At 41.8% G+C, this 18,746-nt stretch overlaps 2 protein-coding genes across 2 annotated transcripts; one reads left to right on the forward strand and one right to left on the reverse strand.

Annotated features, from left to right (window-relative positions):
* Positions 1-232: 232 nt before the first annotated feature.
* rlf (RLF zinc finger) lies at positions 233-12,707 on the forward strand. Its single transcript, XM_023994883.2, has 8 exons — positions 233-502; positions 2,520-2,674; positions 2,907-2,988; positions 3,806-3,941; positions 4,091-4,293; positions 5,943-6,079; positions 6,222-6,363; positions 7,401-12,707. Exons 1-8 carry the CDS (start codon positions 323-325, stop codon positions 12,192-12,194), a joined length of 5,829 nt encoding a protein of 1,942 aa, XP_023850651.1. The 5' UTR covers positions 233-322; the 3' UTR covers positions 12,195-12,707.
* Positions 12,708-14,561: 1,854 nt separating this feature from the next.
* On the reverse strand, positions 14,562-15,790 carry dynlt1a (dynein light chain Tctex-type 1a). Its single transcript, XM_023994884.2, has 5 exons — positions 15,700-15,790; positions 15,381-15,422; positions 15,150-15,273; positions 14,956-15,033; positions 14,562-14,826 (listed from the first exon to the last, which is right to left on the reverse strand). The coding sequence occupies exons 1-5, from the start codon at positions 15,724-15,726 to the stop codon at positions 14,756-14,758; spliced, it is 342 nt and encodes a 113-aa protein (XP_023850652.1). The 5' UTR covers positions 15,727-15,790; the 3' UTR covers positions 14,562-14,755.
* Between the last annotated feature and the right edge of the window lie 2,956 nt (positions 15,791-18,746).

The following is an 18,746-nucleotide window of genomic DNA, read 5'->3' on the forward strand; positions in this document are numbered from 1 at the left end:
CTGCCACCTAAAAATCCTGCAACCTAAATTTTCCCTTCTGTTCTCCAGGCCAACTGCCTGGTGGATCTGTTAGGAACAAAGTGGTGGTTTTGTTGGGGATAGTGACGTATTTGCAGGGTGAGATGGTGCTGCAAAAAACAAAAAATCCTAATTTCCCTTTTTTGTGAACAAAGTGTGCAATTTGCACTCCGACCTGAAAAACGCAGCAATACGCCACAAAGCGTCTAGTCTGTCGGAAAACAACACGAAGAAGTGATGAGCGCACGCTGGTGCACGCGCGTCACATGAAGGGGATGCATACGCGCGGTGGCGGGGACTGAAGATGGCGGATAGTGATGTTGAACCAGAGCCCGACTGGAGTAATCGGCCTTCCAACACTGCCGAGGACACTCTCGTCGCCATGGAATGCTTGCTCACCACCTTGAGAGCYCTTGAAGCAACGCTCAGGCAACAAGACATTTCGGAAATATCATCCACCGAATATTGCGACAACTTCTGCCAGGTAGCTAGCGTGCGTGCATGCAAAACTCAAAGGAAAAGCAATGTTTTTTCGCATAGCTAAACTAGCTAGCTAGCGCTGTGTATGCGCCAGCGCCAATATGGCCTTTAGCTGCTAGCTGGAACATTTTGATCAGGATAAGCGAACAATATGCATATAATGCACAATAAACGATCCCAGTAAAGTATAACATAACTGCATGACCTAACCACCAATGATGTGCAAAACATAGCCATGCTATCATCAGTTGGGCTACCTACTAGTTAGCCAGCTAACTAACGTTAGCAACCAATGTTGTCATGGTTGTTGTGCAAGCTTGTCCGAGAGAGAGACGGATGCAGTGGTCCAGGACGACAACTAGGCATGCAAAATATTTTAGTACAATATCCAGTCTGTACAAACTAGTAGTTAACTAGTTTATCGTGCTGCTATTTGCAACGTTTAGAATATTTAAAGTAAGCGGGGCGGGGTGTTTCACGTTTTGTTTCAGGCACTTGCAGGCATGCATGTAAAAAGGCCTGCAGTGTAAGTGTTTTTCGTCAGCCTACTTATCAATTAACCTAGTTAGTGTATTTATTAGCCATTTTATTTGTTAACTTCAACCTTACTTGTTTTATTGTCGAGTTAAGGAGTTTATTTGACCCTCACTCAATAAAAACATGCTTTCTCGGTAGMTGATGGCAACAACGTGGTTCATCCACGTTCATTTTGTTTTTAACGCTAAGTAACGTTAACACTTGTGTCAAAATCAATATTCAAGTATAAATCATGTGAAAATGAAGACTTTTGTTTTTAACAGACTGTTCTGTAGTATCAGTTTGCTATTCTGTTTTATCTACTTTCGTAAAGTTGAGAGTTTAAAGGGACAATCAGATTGCTACATCCCCCATTTTTTACTTTTAAATTCATGATATAGCCATTCATTCTTGAATATACTTTTTAAATGCTTCAATCTTAGTTTAACTGTCTTGTTTGTTTTTTATAGGCTTTTTCTAAACTAATGTATTTATAAACAATGTAATTTTAAACACACACTGTATAACCTCAACATGGTTAAAACTATGCTGATATTATTGATGGTCCTTGCATCTATAGCTCTGTCTATGAATTTGATAGTGCTTACTTTTCTCCAGCCCCATTCCTCAGCTGTTTACAGAATCAGTGGTGGGGAGATTACTTTATTGTTTGAACTGCAGATTTCCCATTTAACTATTTTACCAAAAACCCTAAACTGGGTTAATTATAGCTGCTAACCATTAATTGGGTGTTTGATATACCCAGGCGGGAGCTTATTCTCTGGAGGAGCGACTCTCATATTTACCCTAGATGGAGGTTAAATTTAGCCAACCCACTGTAATGGTGGTAGGGAAGTGCACACTGAGGACTCTTGGCAAGAGAGGCTTTGGGGAAATGTTGATGTGACAGACTGGGGGTCCACAGCTCTCTAGGTACACCTTGTCTTAGTGCTGTCAAATACGTAGGCTGCTCCCCCAGGCCCAATCAAGGTAAAGAGAGCGTGCAAGCTGGGACCAATCAGACAGGTACCCCACACCCGCCATGACAATTCAAATATATATTTATATACACGTTTTTTAAATATATATTTTTTAGATTTACTTTTCTACACATAGATGGCGTAAAAGCAAGACTCATCACTTTGGACAAAAAGTAATGGGCCTTTTGTAAGAAACTGAAACAACAAATTCCATGCAATTTAGGAGGGAGAATGAAATAAATCCTGGGGGAAACACTCTGTAGCCTCTTTCCTCAATGAGCCTTGCCGCACCTCACAGGAAGACTAATTAACAGTGACATATGGTGCCTGCCCTGCCTGCTATCAACACAATGTCTTTGGCATTTAGGGTGTTTTCCGTAACTAAATAAGATAGCTGTTAGTTGTCTTAATCCTAATGAAAGTGAAAGTGCAAAGAAAACATATTTTTTAATAACCACAACCCAACTGCCTGTTTTTTTGTTGTCATTGAAGGTGTTTCTGACTAATCCATGACTGTCTTTGCAGGCACTGATGGACTACGCTGGGAGCAGGAATTCTGTGGAACATGGTCTTCCTCTCTTGGAGGTCTACTGCCTGGCCATCAACTGCTTTGCTGCTGCAAGGCCACATCTCACTGCAGACTCTGACACGGTTGCCCTGGTATTGAAGAGACTAGCACTGTGAGTCAACTCAGTAACAAAGTGCTTTACACTGTTAGGGTTGTACCTAGATTATTATTTTGAAACCAGAGTGATCACTACCCTTTCTACTGTGTGCTCCAATGCATAGCCTTCTTTTGTTGTTGACATGGCTTCATTGTTTTTTTCTTTGTGCTGCATGTTAGAAATAGATAACGTTGTGTCATGAAGTTTCACAAGTTGTCCTTCGTTGTCTCTGTTATTTTGCTTCCAGGAGCTGTTTTGAACTGTTGCTATCTGTGCCTGAAAACGAAATCCCTTATGAGGCCTGGGTTCAATTTCACCGCTCTGTTCAGGTAAAGGATGAGCTGTGCGATGTTAAGAAATAGTAGCTAATGAGAGAGAAGATGGAAGAAAAAATAATGATTGATCGACTGATTGAACTATAGAGAAGTGGATGCAGTATAAAGAGAGGTTTATTTACATTCGCTTGGTGGTACTATTGACATGCTGTGTTGTTGATGAATGGCAGTGGCCCAAGCAATGTTCCCTGGAGAATACTACGTTATACACTGGTGCTGTCTGATAACGTGCTGTGGTTCTTGACCACCTGGGGCCTGTTTGATAGGAAGTTGGGAATCCACCAGAGGGGTTTGAGTAAATGTTTTACATTGAAAGTAAATGTGTTCTGGAAGAAGGGAGTGAAAGCATGACAACACATTAGCAGGGGGAATTGAGAGAAGTTGCAGTGGGGAGTTAAAAAAAAAAAAATCCAATCCAAATCTTGATATAGTGAGGTCATGTCCTACATTACATACTTTATAGGGCCGGGACAATACCAGTATTGCGATACTCGTTAGTATTGTGGCAAGGAAATAAAACACACAGCGGATTATAACTTCTTTAGAAAAACGTCCCTAATGTTAGAAACAAACATGTTGTCATCCAGAGTCACATTTATTTTCCAAGCTATAGCGTACAATATTTTATATACTGCATGTTTTTAAAATACCAAAGAGTTTGGTCTGCTTCATGTTTTCATTTTTTGCTGCGTAAAAAAATATTGCAATACTGGTATCGTCACAGCCCTATTACTTTACCATGCTGTCGCTGTTGCCTCACCTGACAGTTGTGGTACAACCCCCTTTTTGTGTGTTCTTGCCGGTTTTGCAGGTTGCCCATGATGCCTTGTTGGAGTATGGGAGCATAGATCTACAAGCCCTCCTCCAAATCACAGGGGAGGGTGGAGCGTGGAGTAACCCTGTCCTAAGCGCCCTTCTCACCGGTCATCCCACAACCGCAGAGGAAGGTCAGTATCACAACCTTACTCTATTGTCAACAGTGCAATAATAAAGTAGCAGTGACTGTAATAAACCTCATCTTGTCTATTTGATGTATTTTACTATGATTCCAGTCAGCCAATCAAGTAGCATCTGTTGCTTTGTCATGTTCCTGTAGTTGACGCATACATCTCCTTGGAGGGGGAGGGCTTCATGGAGATGCGGGTTAAACACCTGGAGAAAGTGGGGGAGGTGGCYAAGGCTGTGGTACTGGCTAAGGCCTGTGCTGAATGCCATCTTGTCTCCAACCAAACCACCTTCCGCCAGACCTATGTCTCTCTCCTCTGCCAACTGCTGCCGGGCGAGGAGGCCATCATGGAGGTCTGTCAGTGTGTTGTTGAGCTCAGCTCAGTTGCATTATTATTCATACTGCTATTTTAAAAAAAATCTGAGAATGCTGTTATGTAAGAAAATAAATGTGATGGCTTAGTGAATTTGARATTGTTGTTCGTTTGAACTCCTTTGCCCTTAAAATGTAAGTGATATTTTCCAGAATACTGTAGTTGGTGTTTTCAGAAAATATTCGTACCTCTTGACTTATTCCACATTTTGTTGTTACTGCCTGAATTCAAAATGGATTCAATAGATTTAGACACAATACCCCATAATTACATATTGAAACATGATTTTACAACATTTTGCAAATTAATTGCAACAATATCTAATTTACATAAGTATTCACACCCCTGAGTCAATACATGTTTGAATCAACTTTGGCAGCGATTAGTGTCTTTCTGGGTAAGTTTCTTAAGGATCCGCCCCTTTTCCCCCCCAAACATTTTTGCCTAAAATGGCATACCCAAATCTAACTGCCTGTAGCTCAGGCTGTGACACAAAGATATGCATGTTCTTGGTACCATTTGAAAAGAAACACTTTGAAGTTTGTGGAAATGTGAAAGGAATGTAGGAGAATATAACACATTAGATCTGGTAGAAGATAATACAAAGAAAAATACCAACCATTCTATTGTATTTTTTTGTACCATCTTTGAAATGCAAGAGAAAAAAACATATTTTATTGTTCCAGCCCAGGTGCGATTTAGATTTTGGCCACTAGATGGCAGCAATGTACATGCAAAGTTTTAGACTCATCCAATGAACCATTACATTTCTGTTCAAAATGTTGTATCAAGACTGCCCAAATGTGCCTACTTTGTTTATGAATAACTTTTCATTTTCAAAATTGTGCACTCTCCTCAAACAATAGCGTGGTATTTTTTCACTGTAATAGCTACTGTAAATTGGACAGTGCAGTTAGATTAACAAGATTTTAAGCTTTCTGCTAATATCAGATATGTCTATGTCCTGGGAAATGTTCTTGTTACTTACAACCTCATGCTAATCGCATTAGCTAATGTTAGCTCAACTGTCCCGTGGAAGGAACACCAATCCAGAATACGTTTTGAGAGCTTTGCACACCTGGATTGTACAATATTTGCAGTAATTAATAGTGTCACCCTGCTCAAAGGGATATTCTATGTCTGCTTTATTTTTTTTACCCATCTACCAATAGGTGCCCTTTGCGGGGCATTGGAAAACTTCTGGTCTTTGGTTGAATCTGTTTAAAATTCACTGCTTGATTAGAGATTTTACATATAATTGTATGTGTGGGGTGATGTAGATATGATGTAGTCATTCAAAAATCATGTTATACATTATCATTGCACACAGAGTGAGTCCATGCAACTTAGGTGACTTGTTAAGCACATTTTTACTTCTGAACTTATTTAGGGGTTGGAAACGTATTAACTCGAGACATTTCAGAGTTTCGTTTTTAATTATTATTTTTTAAATGTCTAGAAACATAATTCCACTTTGACATTATGGGGTATTGCTTGTAGGCCAGTGACACATCTCAATTTAATCAATTTAAAATTCAGGCTGCAACACAACAAAATGTGGAAAAYGTCAGGGGGTGTGTATACTTTCTGAAGGCCACCGACTTGGCCTTTTATTTATTTATCCCACAGATATCCAGACTGGACTGTAAGGATGTGCTGGATATTACATGCAATTTGGAGACCGAGGGGGAGGATAACACGGCCTTCATCCTGTGTACTACCTTCCTAACTCAACAGCTGCAGCAGCAGAGCCTGTACTGTTCCTGGTCAGTTTTCAGTGGTCAATGTCAAGAGTTTTCCAACGCATATGGATAAATTGAAATTCTTATTTCTGCACTGGTGTGTGTTTTGGGTCTTGTTCCAATTTTCTATTTTTCTATGCTATTTCAACTTTTCTGTCTTTTTTAGGGAGCTCACACTGTTGTGGAGTAAGCTGCAGAGAAGGATCGACCCATCTTTGGAATCACTGCTGGAGCGTTGCTTGCAGCTAGGTGCAATTGCTAAGACTGTCTACCATCTGCTCTTCCTTGTGCGTGTCATCCGGACAGAGGTAGGAGAATAGACTTTTCTACCTCTGATTTTGATATGTCATTGCAATATAAAGTTTTAACTTATTTTAGTTAAATATCAGTTACAATTTCCCAAAATGTAAAGTAACTGCCCAGTGTTTGGAGATTTCTATGAAATATGACCTATAATTATTTACAATATGAGTGAAATCGTTTTACTTAAAAAAAAAAAAAWAAATTGTAATTAAGTATAACATACTTAAGGGGTTTGGGGAACGATGTTGGGGTACAGGCAGGATTTGAATGGGGGTTATGAAACAGTTGTACATTTTAGGTCTTGGCAACTTTTCTGTGTTGGAATGATGTCGGCATACCCCAAAAACAGAATGGTGTGGGTGTAAAGACGGGTTGGTTGTTCAGCAACAAAAGCAACGCGTGCGCAACTATGGGGTAAAACGGGCGGGTTGGCTTACACTGTTGACGACATGTAAACTATATAATTAGTCTCAATGTTTAATGAACACAAATACATTTGCTCAATGAGCACTTATTGTCTCTGAAATACATCGTTACAATTGTTGGTTTCGCTAGTGAGTTTGAGCCATATTAGCATAGACATGACATCAGTCAAAACAAGACATGGTATCAATACAAGATACATGCTGAAATGAGCCATCTGCAATTTCCCACAAGGAAGATTTTTGTCATTGTTGCTAGACATCAATGCACGCATCATTTTCATGACGTTGTCAGCCAACCCCTCTATACTGGACATTAAATATTCATGTAAGTAAACGGCTAATTGGCCAGCTCAATCCTCAGTGAGATGACATGTTCTGAGGAAATAGCAGCATTTTTGAAACGGTCTGTTTGAGATAAGTTTGAGGAGGGGTTTTTGAAGTGTGTTTAATTTTTTTATTTTATACATTGGTCACGAGTATATGACGAGTCAACAACATTTGGATATGACTCAACAGAAAAAAAAAAAAAAAAGGGTAACATTTTCACTGGGCAGTTACTTTAAATTGTAGGCCACTGTCACACCATTGGAAAAAACAATCTCATGTTTATTCTACAGGCAGAGGAGCTGGGTCTGGCTTCATCTGTGGAGTTATGTGTTAAAGCACTACAGCTCCCAAAGCAAGAGGAGACAGAAACAAGGATATCTGTGTGCAAGACTGTATCCTGCCTCCTACCAGACGATCTTGAGGTGTTGCGGGCCTGCCAGCTGACAGAGTTTCTCTTAGGCCTCTCTCATGTGGCCTTCAGCACCCTTCAAGAGCTCTATCTGCGGCCCGATCAGAAGTATGACCAGGAAAATGCCATTATCCCCAACTCGCTGCGGTGTGAACTGCTCCTGGCACTTAAAGCCCACTGGCCTTTTGACCCTGAATTCTGGGACTGGAAGACACTCAAGCATCAGTGCATCATGCTGCTGGGGCTTGAACCTGAGCCGGAGGAGGAAGAGGAGAAAGGGAGGGGGCAGGAAGAGGTTAGTCTTGAGCAGGATGTAAAGGAGGAGGTGGAGAGGGGATTTGTTGATATGCCAAAAGAATACGTAAATGGGACAAGTGGAAGCATTGATGGTCATGAGAAAGATGAAGAAAATGACCGGGACAGTAAACCACCTTCAAAGCCAGATGCTGAGGGTACCTCAGAGCAGGGTTCACTGCAGAAGAAATACAAGTTCTTCTGCAAGATTTGTAAGAAATCTGTTACTGAGACTCGAATCCTTCTTCACTCTAAGAGGCATGAAGAAAACGGTGTTTCCACCTGCCCTGTCTGCCTGAAGAAGTTTAAGAGCAGAAAGGATTTTATTCCACACACCAAACTACACCTTCAGATGCCATCCAGAAGCACTCGACAGAAGAAAAAGGACAAAAAGAGGGTTGATTTGGATAAGGAAATGGAGGAGGACGACTTGGATGACTTGGAGCCTGGTGAGATTGCCCTTGACCCATCCTTAATGCTGTACTACCAGTCCACACATGATCCTGATGTTCTGGAGCACATTTTAGAGCAAGCTTCATCTGCACCCAGGAAGCCTGGTCATGAGGATAACATTACAATTGAATACATTAACGTTCATTTTGAATTGCAGAATCGTGACATATACACATGCCCTGCTACTCACTGTACAAAGACTTTTAAGCATTCCAAGTACCTGGGTGTGCACCTTAAATCAGAAGACCATGTTAGCGACGAGAACGTGAAACATTATTGTGAAATGAGAGACCGTAGGGAAAAGTGCACTTACTGTCGGCGCCACTTCATGTCTGCCTATCACCACCGCAGGCATCGACGTGTGCACTACGGTGACCTGCCTTACATGTGTATGGTCACAGATTGTGGTGCTCGTTTCAGCACCTCCAATGAGCTTGTTACACATAAGCAGAGCCATGGCTTTCAACTTAGCTACCAGTGTGAGCTCAAAGGCTGTAGTCTTTCTTTCTGTGACTTGGGGCAGGTATACCACCATGAAGCACAGCACTTTCGTGATGCAGCATACAGCTGCACTAGCCTTGATTGCAAGAAGTTCTACTTTTCTAAAAAGGAATTTGGCCGTCATTTAGCCACACACGGCATTACCTTCTCTGAGGAAGACTTTGAGGCACAGAGGAAGGCCAAAATAAAACATCTTGACTCCATAACAGAGGAGCTAACCAGCCCCAAAAAGTCGTGTGACATAAAGACTGTACTGGAGGAGGTAGTCAACGGGGGAAACAATGCTACTTTCTCTACATGCAGTGCCTCCTCACAGAGTTGCAAGGAGCCCAAGGGCACAATGGCATCTGTTGCTGTGTGCTTTGATGGAAAAAAGTTCACTTGTGGTTTCGAGAGGTGTGGATTGACCTTCTCCAAAGCTAGAGATGTCCACCAGCACCTACGGTGTGTTCATCCAGAACATTTCAAGTCTGAGAATAAGGAACGCAAAAATCTTGTCAAAGAGAAGGACATGAAATCGAAAGGTCTAAAGATAAAAACAGAGAAGAACAACGATGACAAGAACAAACATGAACTTGCAGCTTGTCTGCTAATGAAGGYGTCGAGCCAGGAAAATGCTTGTCCTTCTATTAAGAACACAGCAACATCTCCCTCAAGCCTGGACAATGACCCTTTGAGAGAGATTTTAATTGGGCTTAGCCAGCTTAGTCTGACTCTCTCCAGCTCTACAAATGGATTTTGTGAGCCCTTCCATCCAATCTCAGGATCCACATCAAAGATATCCTGCCATCAGGGTCTTGGTACCAGGTCCCCAGTTGTGTTTTTGCAAAAGAGAGCGCAACCTGCTGTTGGCAAGAGGGTGAAACTGACATCAAACACTGAACCATCAGTAGCCCACAGTCTACCCTCAGAGCAACACTTAGATGCAGACCAGGTCAGCCCCTTTGTTTTACAAGCCTCTACTAAACCATACTTCTGTGAGCTTAATGATTGCAACTTTAGAAGTGTGACCAGCACAACCCTAATGCGCCACTACATGAACAAGCATAATTTCTCAGAGAAAAGGGCGAAAGGAATGAAGATCCTCAAATCACTGACATTTAAGCCATTTAAGTGTCACCTCTGCTTCAAATGCCATAGAGAGAAGACGGACTTGAGGGTTCATTATCTTCACACGCATAGACTTAGCGAGGCAGTTGTGGAGCAAATGAGCTGTTTGTCTAAAAAGCGGGTTGAGGGTAAACCCCCAGAACCCACCAAGCCAACAGTCTCCATAAAACAACCCCCAGAACCCACCAAGCCAACAGTCTCCATAAAACAACCCCCAGAACCCACCAAGCCAACAGTCTCCTTTACACAGCCCCCAGAACACACCAAGCAAACAACCTCCTTTACACAAAAATCTCAGACCCCCACCTGGCAACACCCCTCCTGGCAGCAGAAGTACCAAAAAAAGAAAATAATGCGACAAAATATTGTACAATTTGCTAAATCTGGAGACAAGCGTAAGAAATGCAGTCATGTTCCATCTTCTGTGCAGGATCACTTCGAAGAGGAGGAAAGTGAAGACGGAAGCATGCGAAGAGGCAAGGGCGAAATTTATATGTGCAAGCACAAGGACTGTGGGGTTATTTTCTCCCACACCTCCAGTCTTTATCGCCACCAGAAGAAGATTCATTCGCAGGTGATGAGACATCCTTCCGTGCTTTCAGAAGACCCAGCTTTACAGAAGTTTAGGTGCAGCTACGCCAACTGTAATGCTTCTTACCTCCTGAACAGTAGCTTGGTGCGACACACAGAGAGTGAGCATCCTAACCAGGCGACCAGTAGCTTAAAGCGTCACCGAAAAAGTGATCATCCTAACCAGGCGACCAGTAGTCTAAAGCGTCACAGAAAAAGTGATCATCCTTACCAGGCGACCTTGTGCTGCAAGTATGACGGCTGTACACAAGTGTTCACCCAAAGCCGTAGTCTGAAAAAACATGTACTCTCTAGCCACCTCAATTATTATGATTCACTCGTATTACGTCTCCAGAATACTCACAAGGACACGTCAGCCACTGGATGCCAAAAGAAGCTGATCATCACATCTACGCCACAGAAAGATGCAACCAAGCTACCCGTCAGGCAATCTCTAAGACACTGCCCAAAGTCTCCTGAAGATGTTAAGGCTGAAGAAACTAGTGAAGAGCAAGATGAAGATGACGGTGAGAATGTGTCAACTGAAAATAAATCCAAAAGGTTTGAAGATATGGTATTCCGTTCCCATGAGGAGGCCTTGCAGATGTGCCAAGATCGTTGTCAACGTGAAGCCTACCCGTGCATGGTGCAAGGTTGTGATTCCGTAGTCAAATTTATACGTAGTATGCGCCGTCACTATTTGACTTGCCACAAATTAACCAATCAGGCTTTTGTATTGAATGAGAATAAGCTTGTGTTTAGTGCAGAGCAACTGGACGAGCTGATTCAGAGGAATACTGTATCTGCTTGCCCTGATATGACGAGGGCACCTAACGGAGTTCTGAAGATGGAGTATCAAGCAGAGCCAGATAACCCTGGTGGTCCATCTGTCCCTATGAGTCTGCACTCCATCGAAGCAGACACACTTGATGAGCATGACCCACTGGGGTTCAAAGAGGAGCCACCTGCTGAGAGGAATGTTTTGGTTGGTGCCGATGACTTGCTTTATGGAGAACCTAGTGGGCACACTGAAGAGCCTGTTACTCAAAACAGCCAAGAGGAGGGGCCAAGGCGAAAATCCTCAAACCCGCCCGCTCTTGATCTCTCTCCACCATCCTCCCTCCGATTCAGTGTTGATGAGGGCTTCATGGACAGTTCAGGCAAAGATGGTGGTAAACCAACAATTTCTATGCCATTGCCCTCCCCTCAAGCCCGCCAGCCACTTAAACGTAAGAACGAGCTCTCTGAGCTCCTTCCCATTCCAAAGGACCCCCAGCCTCACAGCCCTCCCCCTCGCACATTTGACCTGGCTGCTTATAAACCTATGGGATTCGAGTCATCTTTCCTGAAATTCATACAGGAGAGCACTAAGGATGATGTGAGGCCCCGGGCTTCTCACTGCAACAGCCACAGGCCTGAACCACCTGTGGTGTCTGCTCGGCGGCGGGATTCCTACAGACGTAACTGTTCTGTAAAGGAGAACAGCCAGATGGGCCTCACTACTACCCGTAGCAGGCGGGCCCGATCTTCCCCACTTCAGCCTCTTCCCAGGACAGGGGAATACACATCAGTCCAGAACTTGCGCCTCATCTTGGACAAGGCTCTGACGGGTTGTGGTGACCTAGCCATTAAGCAGCTGCAGTACCTCAGGCCCGTGGTAGTTCTTGAGAGGCCAAGGTTTTCCACCTCCTTGCTTGACCTCTTCCCCACAAAAACTAATGATAAGCTACTTKTTGACGGTTCGTAGAACTGAGTACCTTTGTGTCCAATATAAAGACTATCCCAGTGTTTTTTTTCCCTAATGTATTTACTACTCTGATATTATCAGTATCTTTTTAAGTTGCCAAACTGATTAGCTCAAGGGCCCTTAATTGACYTACAACAGATAAGTGTGTAAAATGATCCTTCCCCTGATTTTTTAATAACTTCTTTAGAGTATTTGTATTACATTTCTGTCAGGTGATGAACGTTCTAATGTGTATATATATATGCGTCTTCTCACTACACAATGAAGTTTTATAAAACATTTTCAAATATTATTTAGAACTGTGTAGCTCATTGTTCCATTTCAATGCTATTAATTTGTCTGAAAATAGCTTTCATGGGACAGAAACATCTCATTTGCCCACTAATAACTTGAGGAAAAATATTGTCRCCTCTGAATATCAAGACCCCTTTCTTTTTTTCAATGCAGTGGGCAGATGTGTAATGCTTTATAAGAATAATAAATGTTTGAATAGGCCCTTTCAAAAATATGAAATTGCATTGTCTATCTTTATTTTCCTTGTCATGCCTTTACATTGATTAGTCTTTAAACTCTTCAGGGAACTAGTCAGTGAAAATATAGTGGACTATTTAATACTATCTATGAAAATAAACCCATTTTACTTTATACAGTGGCTTTTCTCACGAGAAAGTGTTTCTATAACGAGTGTGCCCACTAGCAAAGTGGCACGTGCTCTCTAGCAAAAASCACGCAGGTAAAGTACTGTATCTGCACACTGTTGGCTAGAATGCACGTATAGCCTATATGGTGAGATTATTATGGACTCAAGATTATTTTTATTTGTCAAATGGCAGCTAAGCATCCAATGATAATTCTCCAGAATAAGACCCTCTATTTATTGGAAATGAGCATCAAGCTCATCACCTTGCACTTTCACCGCCCTGTGAAGTTTATCGAAATGTATTTAATCTGTAGCCTAATAAACTGCATGATTTCCCGACCAGTCGTAGTGGAAGGACCACACATCATCGTGATACTCCCAAGTTTTCTTCAATATTATGGTTATAAATATTTGTGCATAAAAGCGTTTCCACCGACTTCTCTCACATAATTAATTTTATCGACACCAGTTGGTTTTCTTCACATTTGGAGAGTTTACCGACCATGTCTGTTTCTGTCAGGCCTGTCATGAGGTACTTTACTTGCATACGGTTGGATGAAAACCTGGTTTGACATTTCAGATTTAGGAATGATAATTTTTCACAAAGCAGTTTGGTTGTAGTGAACTACACTGAACAAAAATATAAACACAACATGTAAAGTGTTGGTTTCATCAACTGAAATTAAAGATCCCAGAAATGTTCCATATGTACAAAAAGCTTGTTTCTCTCAAATGTTGTGCACAAATTTGTTTACATCCAGGTTAACGAGCAAGTTTTCTTTGCCAAGATAATCCATCCTCCTGACAGGTGTAGCATATCAAGAAGCTGATTAAACAGCATGCTCATTACACAGGTGCACTTTGTGCTGGGGACAAAAGGCCACTAAAATCTGTAGTTTTGTGTCACAACACAATGCCACAGATGTTTTGAGGGAGCACGTCTGTAATAAAAGTCCTTTTGTGGGGGGAAACTAATTCTGATTGTCTGCACCCCTGCCCAGTCATGTGAAATCCATAGGTTAGAGCCTAATTTATTTATTTCAATTTACTGATTTCCTTATATGAACTGTAACTCAGTAAAATCTTTTAAATTGTTGCATTTATATTTTGTTAAGTATACTTTTACAAAATAACTTTAGTTAAGTAAACTATATGTTTCTTAAGGGTAGCTTAACTTTTCCAGGTTGAAGTAATCGGTGGCTCTGTAAACTGGGCTCCCGAGTGGCGCAGCGGTCTAAGGCACTGCATCTCAGTGCAAGAGGCGTCACTACAGTCCCTGGTTTGAATCCAGGCTGTATCGCATCTGGCCGTGATTGGGAGTCCCATAGGGCAGCGCACAATTGGCCCAGGGTTGTCCAGGTTTGACCGGGGTAGGCCATCATTGTAAATAAGGATTTGTTCTTAAGTGACTTGCCTAGTTAAACTATTTAAACTATGTTTTCAGATGCACAAACACTGGTTAGTGTGGTAGGAACAGGACCAAAACAAGGGAGAAGTTGAGCCTTGCACTTCAATGCTCTTAGTTGATGTGTAAATTGACCCACTATGCTGTTTATTATCTGCATCTATGTCATATTGCTGAGACTACCTTTTAAGGTATATTTATAAAAAGGCATAAGTGGTATTAAACTGTTCATTATTCAGTGATTTTAAATCTGCAATGATCAGTTCGCAATAATGTGCAGTCATCATTTGGGAAGAAAGGAGAAAAAACTATAATTTCAATGTCTTTTTAACTGTTTATTGCAGATTTATGAACTTAGCTAAACCGCTTAATATGATAAGGAATAAGACGGGTGTATTCCATGATTGACCAGTTGTGTTCAAAACCAAGGGCTACATTTATTAGACTGGTTTCACTGGGGTTGGGAAAATGTCTGATTACAAAACAGGGGAAGATAGAAGATGGTGGTTGTTCAAGTCAGACAGCCAACCCAAAGACACAGACTATACAGTACGTGGTTTTGTTCTCCCATCTCACCGTACAGCTTCCTGGAAGAGAAACAAACAGATTGTGATTAGTTCCCATTCCAACATTCTACAGATTATGAAAAACCATTGTGGGCCTCTGCTGTTACTTAGTTTTGTAGACACTGTCTGCAAAACATTTATGTTGCTTACTGTCCATAGTGTTGTCCCAGAAGCAAGAGCTGGCAGTGTGCAGGCCTGCTCCATTTTTCTGCAGTATGATGCAAGTCACTAATGATGAACACAGTAAAGATGCGTAAATCATTACCTGATCTTGTTGGGTCCTTTCATTGCCATACTTTTACATTTTACAAATGTACTGTACACAACATAACAAGAAGGGTTACCTATGTATTTAAAGGGTTTTCCTAGTTTGGACAGTTGATTCAGACTTGTTTCCACCACACTGGATGTCCATTGGTTAATTCGATTTTGTTGATAGGCACTGCTTCCAATAGTTGTCTCCACAGTCTAAGTATTTATTTCAGTTAACACTGACATGTCTATCACCACTTATTTAGGAAACTGCAAATACATTTTATGATTGTAGTAATATCACCAATTGCGCAAATACTTACATCTTTTATGATTGTAGTTATATCATCAACGACAAATGCAGTCTGAAAAGGGAGCGAAAATATATATTTTMTCTAGCTAGGAAAGTAACATTTGCAGTATGGCATTTGGTGTTTTTGTCTCTTGTTTTATTTCCCACATACAGTAAGTATATAGCCACCAGATTTTAGAGGTCAGTTTATCTGGCCCGCTCAAATAATAGACATAACGTCACAGCAACATTAATGTAGTCAATGTGATACAATGCAACAATATAGGCCGGGAAAGAACTCAAATGTTTCCCGAAGATAATTTTATGTAGCGTTTTTTCTTTAAACCTACCTCTTCAGATAATTGAAATTCGTCCATGGTCCTGTGGCGTACGAAAGTTTTAGATGGTTGCTATAGGAACCTCCAAACAAATATGTCAACGTCAAATCACCGGGACCTGAATCTGTGCAACAGAAATTCTGAGATTATTTGGTTTCAAGTTTAGGCTATTATTTCCGCCTATAGTGTCAGTTGAGTTTTATTTTCAATATCCATTTCTTTTATGTCTATGCCATATCCCGAATATTCAGAAAAAGGGGACGTTTTAAGATGTCAGATATTTTCATTTATTTATGGATAACATAGGCCTTAAGCACAAATGTGTGGCCATGATGTAAAGAAAAACACATTCAATGGAAATAATGGATGGAATGTTGTGGAGAAAGACGCCTAATTAGGCCCTGTCATAATTATCTGCAGCGTTTGTGAAGTCATGCGTATAGAATTACTAGAATCTCATTTTAGATGCTCGAATGTCGACCAATTTGTGGGAAATTAAATTGCYCCACAACACGTTTTATCAGTGCATTTCATCCATCTAGCCATTTAAAATGTCAAAACATTGATTGAAATGGATTGGATTGAAGGAGCTGAACCCCAATCATCTGAATGGTCAAGGATGCGTTGTGCATTAACGACATGCTTCACTGGTAGCAACATAGTCAGACATGCAACTTTCAATACGGTTGTTCCGTCGCCGCAGACTATTTTTGAAGGATGGAAACGCTTCACAGCTTTATTTGTGGCTGCTCTCTCCTACCTGTGTTATATCTACTGGGACAGAATAGAACTTGCTTCACATGTAAGTGTGGTCCTAACTCCTGTCTCATCCATCATCATCACCCACAGCACAGAAGACAATTCAATGTCTAWTCATCGGTTGGTTCAACGGAATTTCCTTGAAATGACGTGGAAACAACGTTGATTCAACCAGTGTGTGCCCAGTGGGCATCACCACCACCATCAGAGTGGCAGTTGACTACTTCAAGCAGCTTGATGCTATGTTTAATCAAAATTCATTACCATTAGTGAATTATTTAGCAGTCAAATGATCATGAAAGGAGGCCACAAACTCATTTTCTGTAACCAAATATTTGATTCAGCCACTCATAATCCCATGTTSATGTTTTGTCCATTAATAGTTATGTGTTCATTTTAAATGTAGTAGTTATCCTTTTATAGGCTACTGATGTATTACATTCTCAACGTTTTCATTAAGGCTGCCTGGACTTGGGTGACCAAATGTCCAGCTAGCTGGAAGAACTCAGGGGAGAAGGTGGAGCAGCGAAGGTCCAGAAAAAGGCATCAAAGCCCTCTGCTGATCAAAGTCAAGCGGCTAGAATTGAAAGTGACTGCTATGAAGAGAACCTTGATGAAGCATGGTTCACATCGAACCTCCCCATCTTGTTCCTCCCCACACTGCTCTCAACACATTCTCCAGACCAAGGGCTCTGTACACACCAACAGCGCTTCAGACTGGGAGAGTGCTGCATAGGTCATAAAGATAACATGGACTCCACTCCAAAGGAGAACTTTAAATGGTTATTTCATTGACCCTGCAGTTTAGACTGTGCAGGACACCTATGTGTATTGCTTGAAATCAATGCCTTCCCACAGGAGATTATTACTGATTATCTGTAATGTTCATAGAATGGAATAAARCCAAAATAGGTTTACCTACTCAGTTGACTTTGTTTATCAAGCTCATAATCATGTTACTTTCCAAATTACTTTGTTTTCAGTCATTTTACATTCATGGTATTATTATATATATATATATATATAAATGTATTTATTAGCATGTGTAAAGTAAGAAGATACAATTTCATCACAACGTCATTAGTTGATTTAATAATACACTTTTGCCGCCCTCCCCATGAGTTGTATATACACATGTACAGTACCAAAAAAGGTACAGGAAAAAAATCTGACAAACATATAAACATGTCACTCATTATTATSAGGACTGTTTCGCTAGCACAGACTGGAATATATTCCGGGATTCATCCAATGGCGTTGAGGGGTTTACCACATCAGTCACCGGCTTCATTAATAAGTGCATCGACAATGTCGTCCCCACATTGACTGTACGTACATATCCCAACAGGAAGCCATGGATTACAGGCAACATCCGCTCTGAGCTAAAGGCTAGAGGTGCTGCTTTCAAGGAGTGGGACATAAATCTGGACTCATCAGAAATCCAGCTAAGCCCACCGACGAACCATCAAACAGGCAAGCGTCAATACAAGACTAAGATCGAATCCTTCAACACTGGCTCTGGCTCTGCTCGGATGTGGCAGGGCTTGCAAACTATCACAGATCACAAAGGTAAACCCAGCCGCGAGCTGCKCAGTGATGCGAGTCTACCAGACCCACTAAATGTCTTCTATACTCGTTTTGAGGCAACCAACCCTGAACCATGCATGAGAGCACCAGCTGTTCCGGATGACTGTCTGATCACGGTCTCCGTAGCCGATGTGAGTCAGACCTTTAACCACGTTAACATTCATAAGGCTGCAGGGCCTGACGGATTACCAGGACACATACTCAGAGTATGCGCTGACCAGCTGGCAAGTATGGTATTTATTATTTTTGTATTTTACCCCCTTTTCACCCCAATTTCGATCTTGTCTCATTGCTGCAACTCCCCAACGGGCTCGGGAGGCGAAGGTCAAGCCATGTGTCCTCCTAAACATGACCCGCCAAACCGCGCTTCTTAACACCCGCCCGCCAGCCGCAATAATGTGTCGGAGGAAAGACTGTTCAACTGACGACCAAGGTCAGCCTGCAGGCGCCCAGCGCACCACAAGGAATCACTAGAGCTCGATGAGCCAAGTAAAGCCCACCCGGGCAAACCATCCCCTAACCTGGACGATGCTGGGCCAATTATGTGCTGCCCTATGGGACTCCCATTCACGGCCGGTTGTGATATAGCCCGGGATCGAACCCGGGTCTGTAGTGATAAGATGCAGTGCATTAGACCGCTGCGCCACTCGGAAGGCCCTGCACTGACATTTTCAACAACTCCCTGACCCTGTTTCAAGCAGACCTCCATAGTC

Source organism: Salvelinus sp. IW2-2015, linkage group LG9 (assembly GCF_002910315.2).
Source record: "Salvelinus sp. IW2-2015 linkage group LG9, ASM291031v2, whole genome shotgun sequence".
NCBI classification, from domain to species: Eukaryota; Metazoa; Chordata; class Actinopteri; order Salmoniformes; family Salmonidae; genus Salvelinus; species Salvelinus sp. IW2-2015.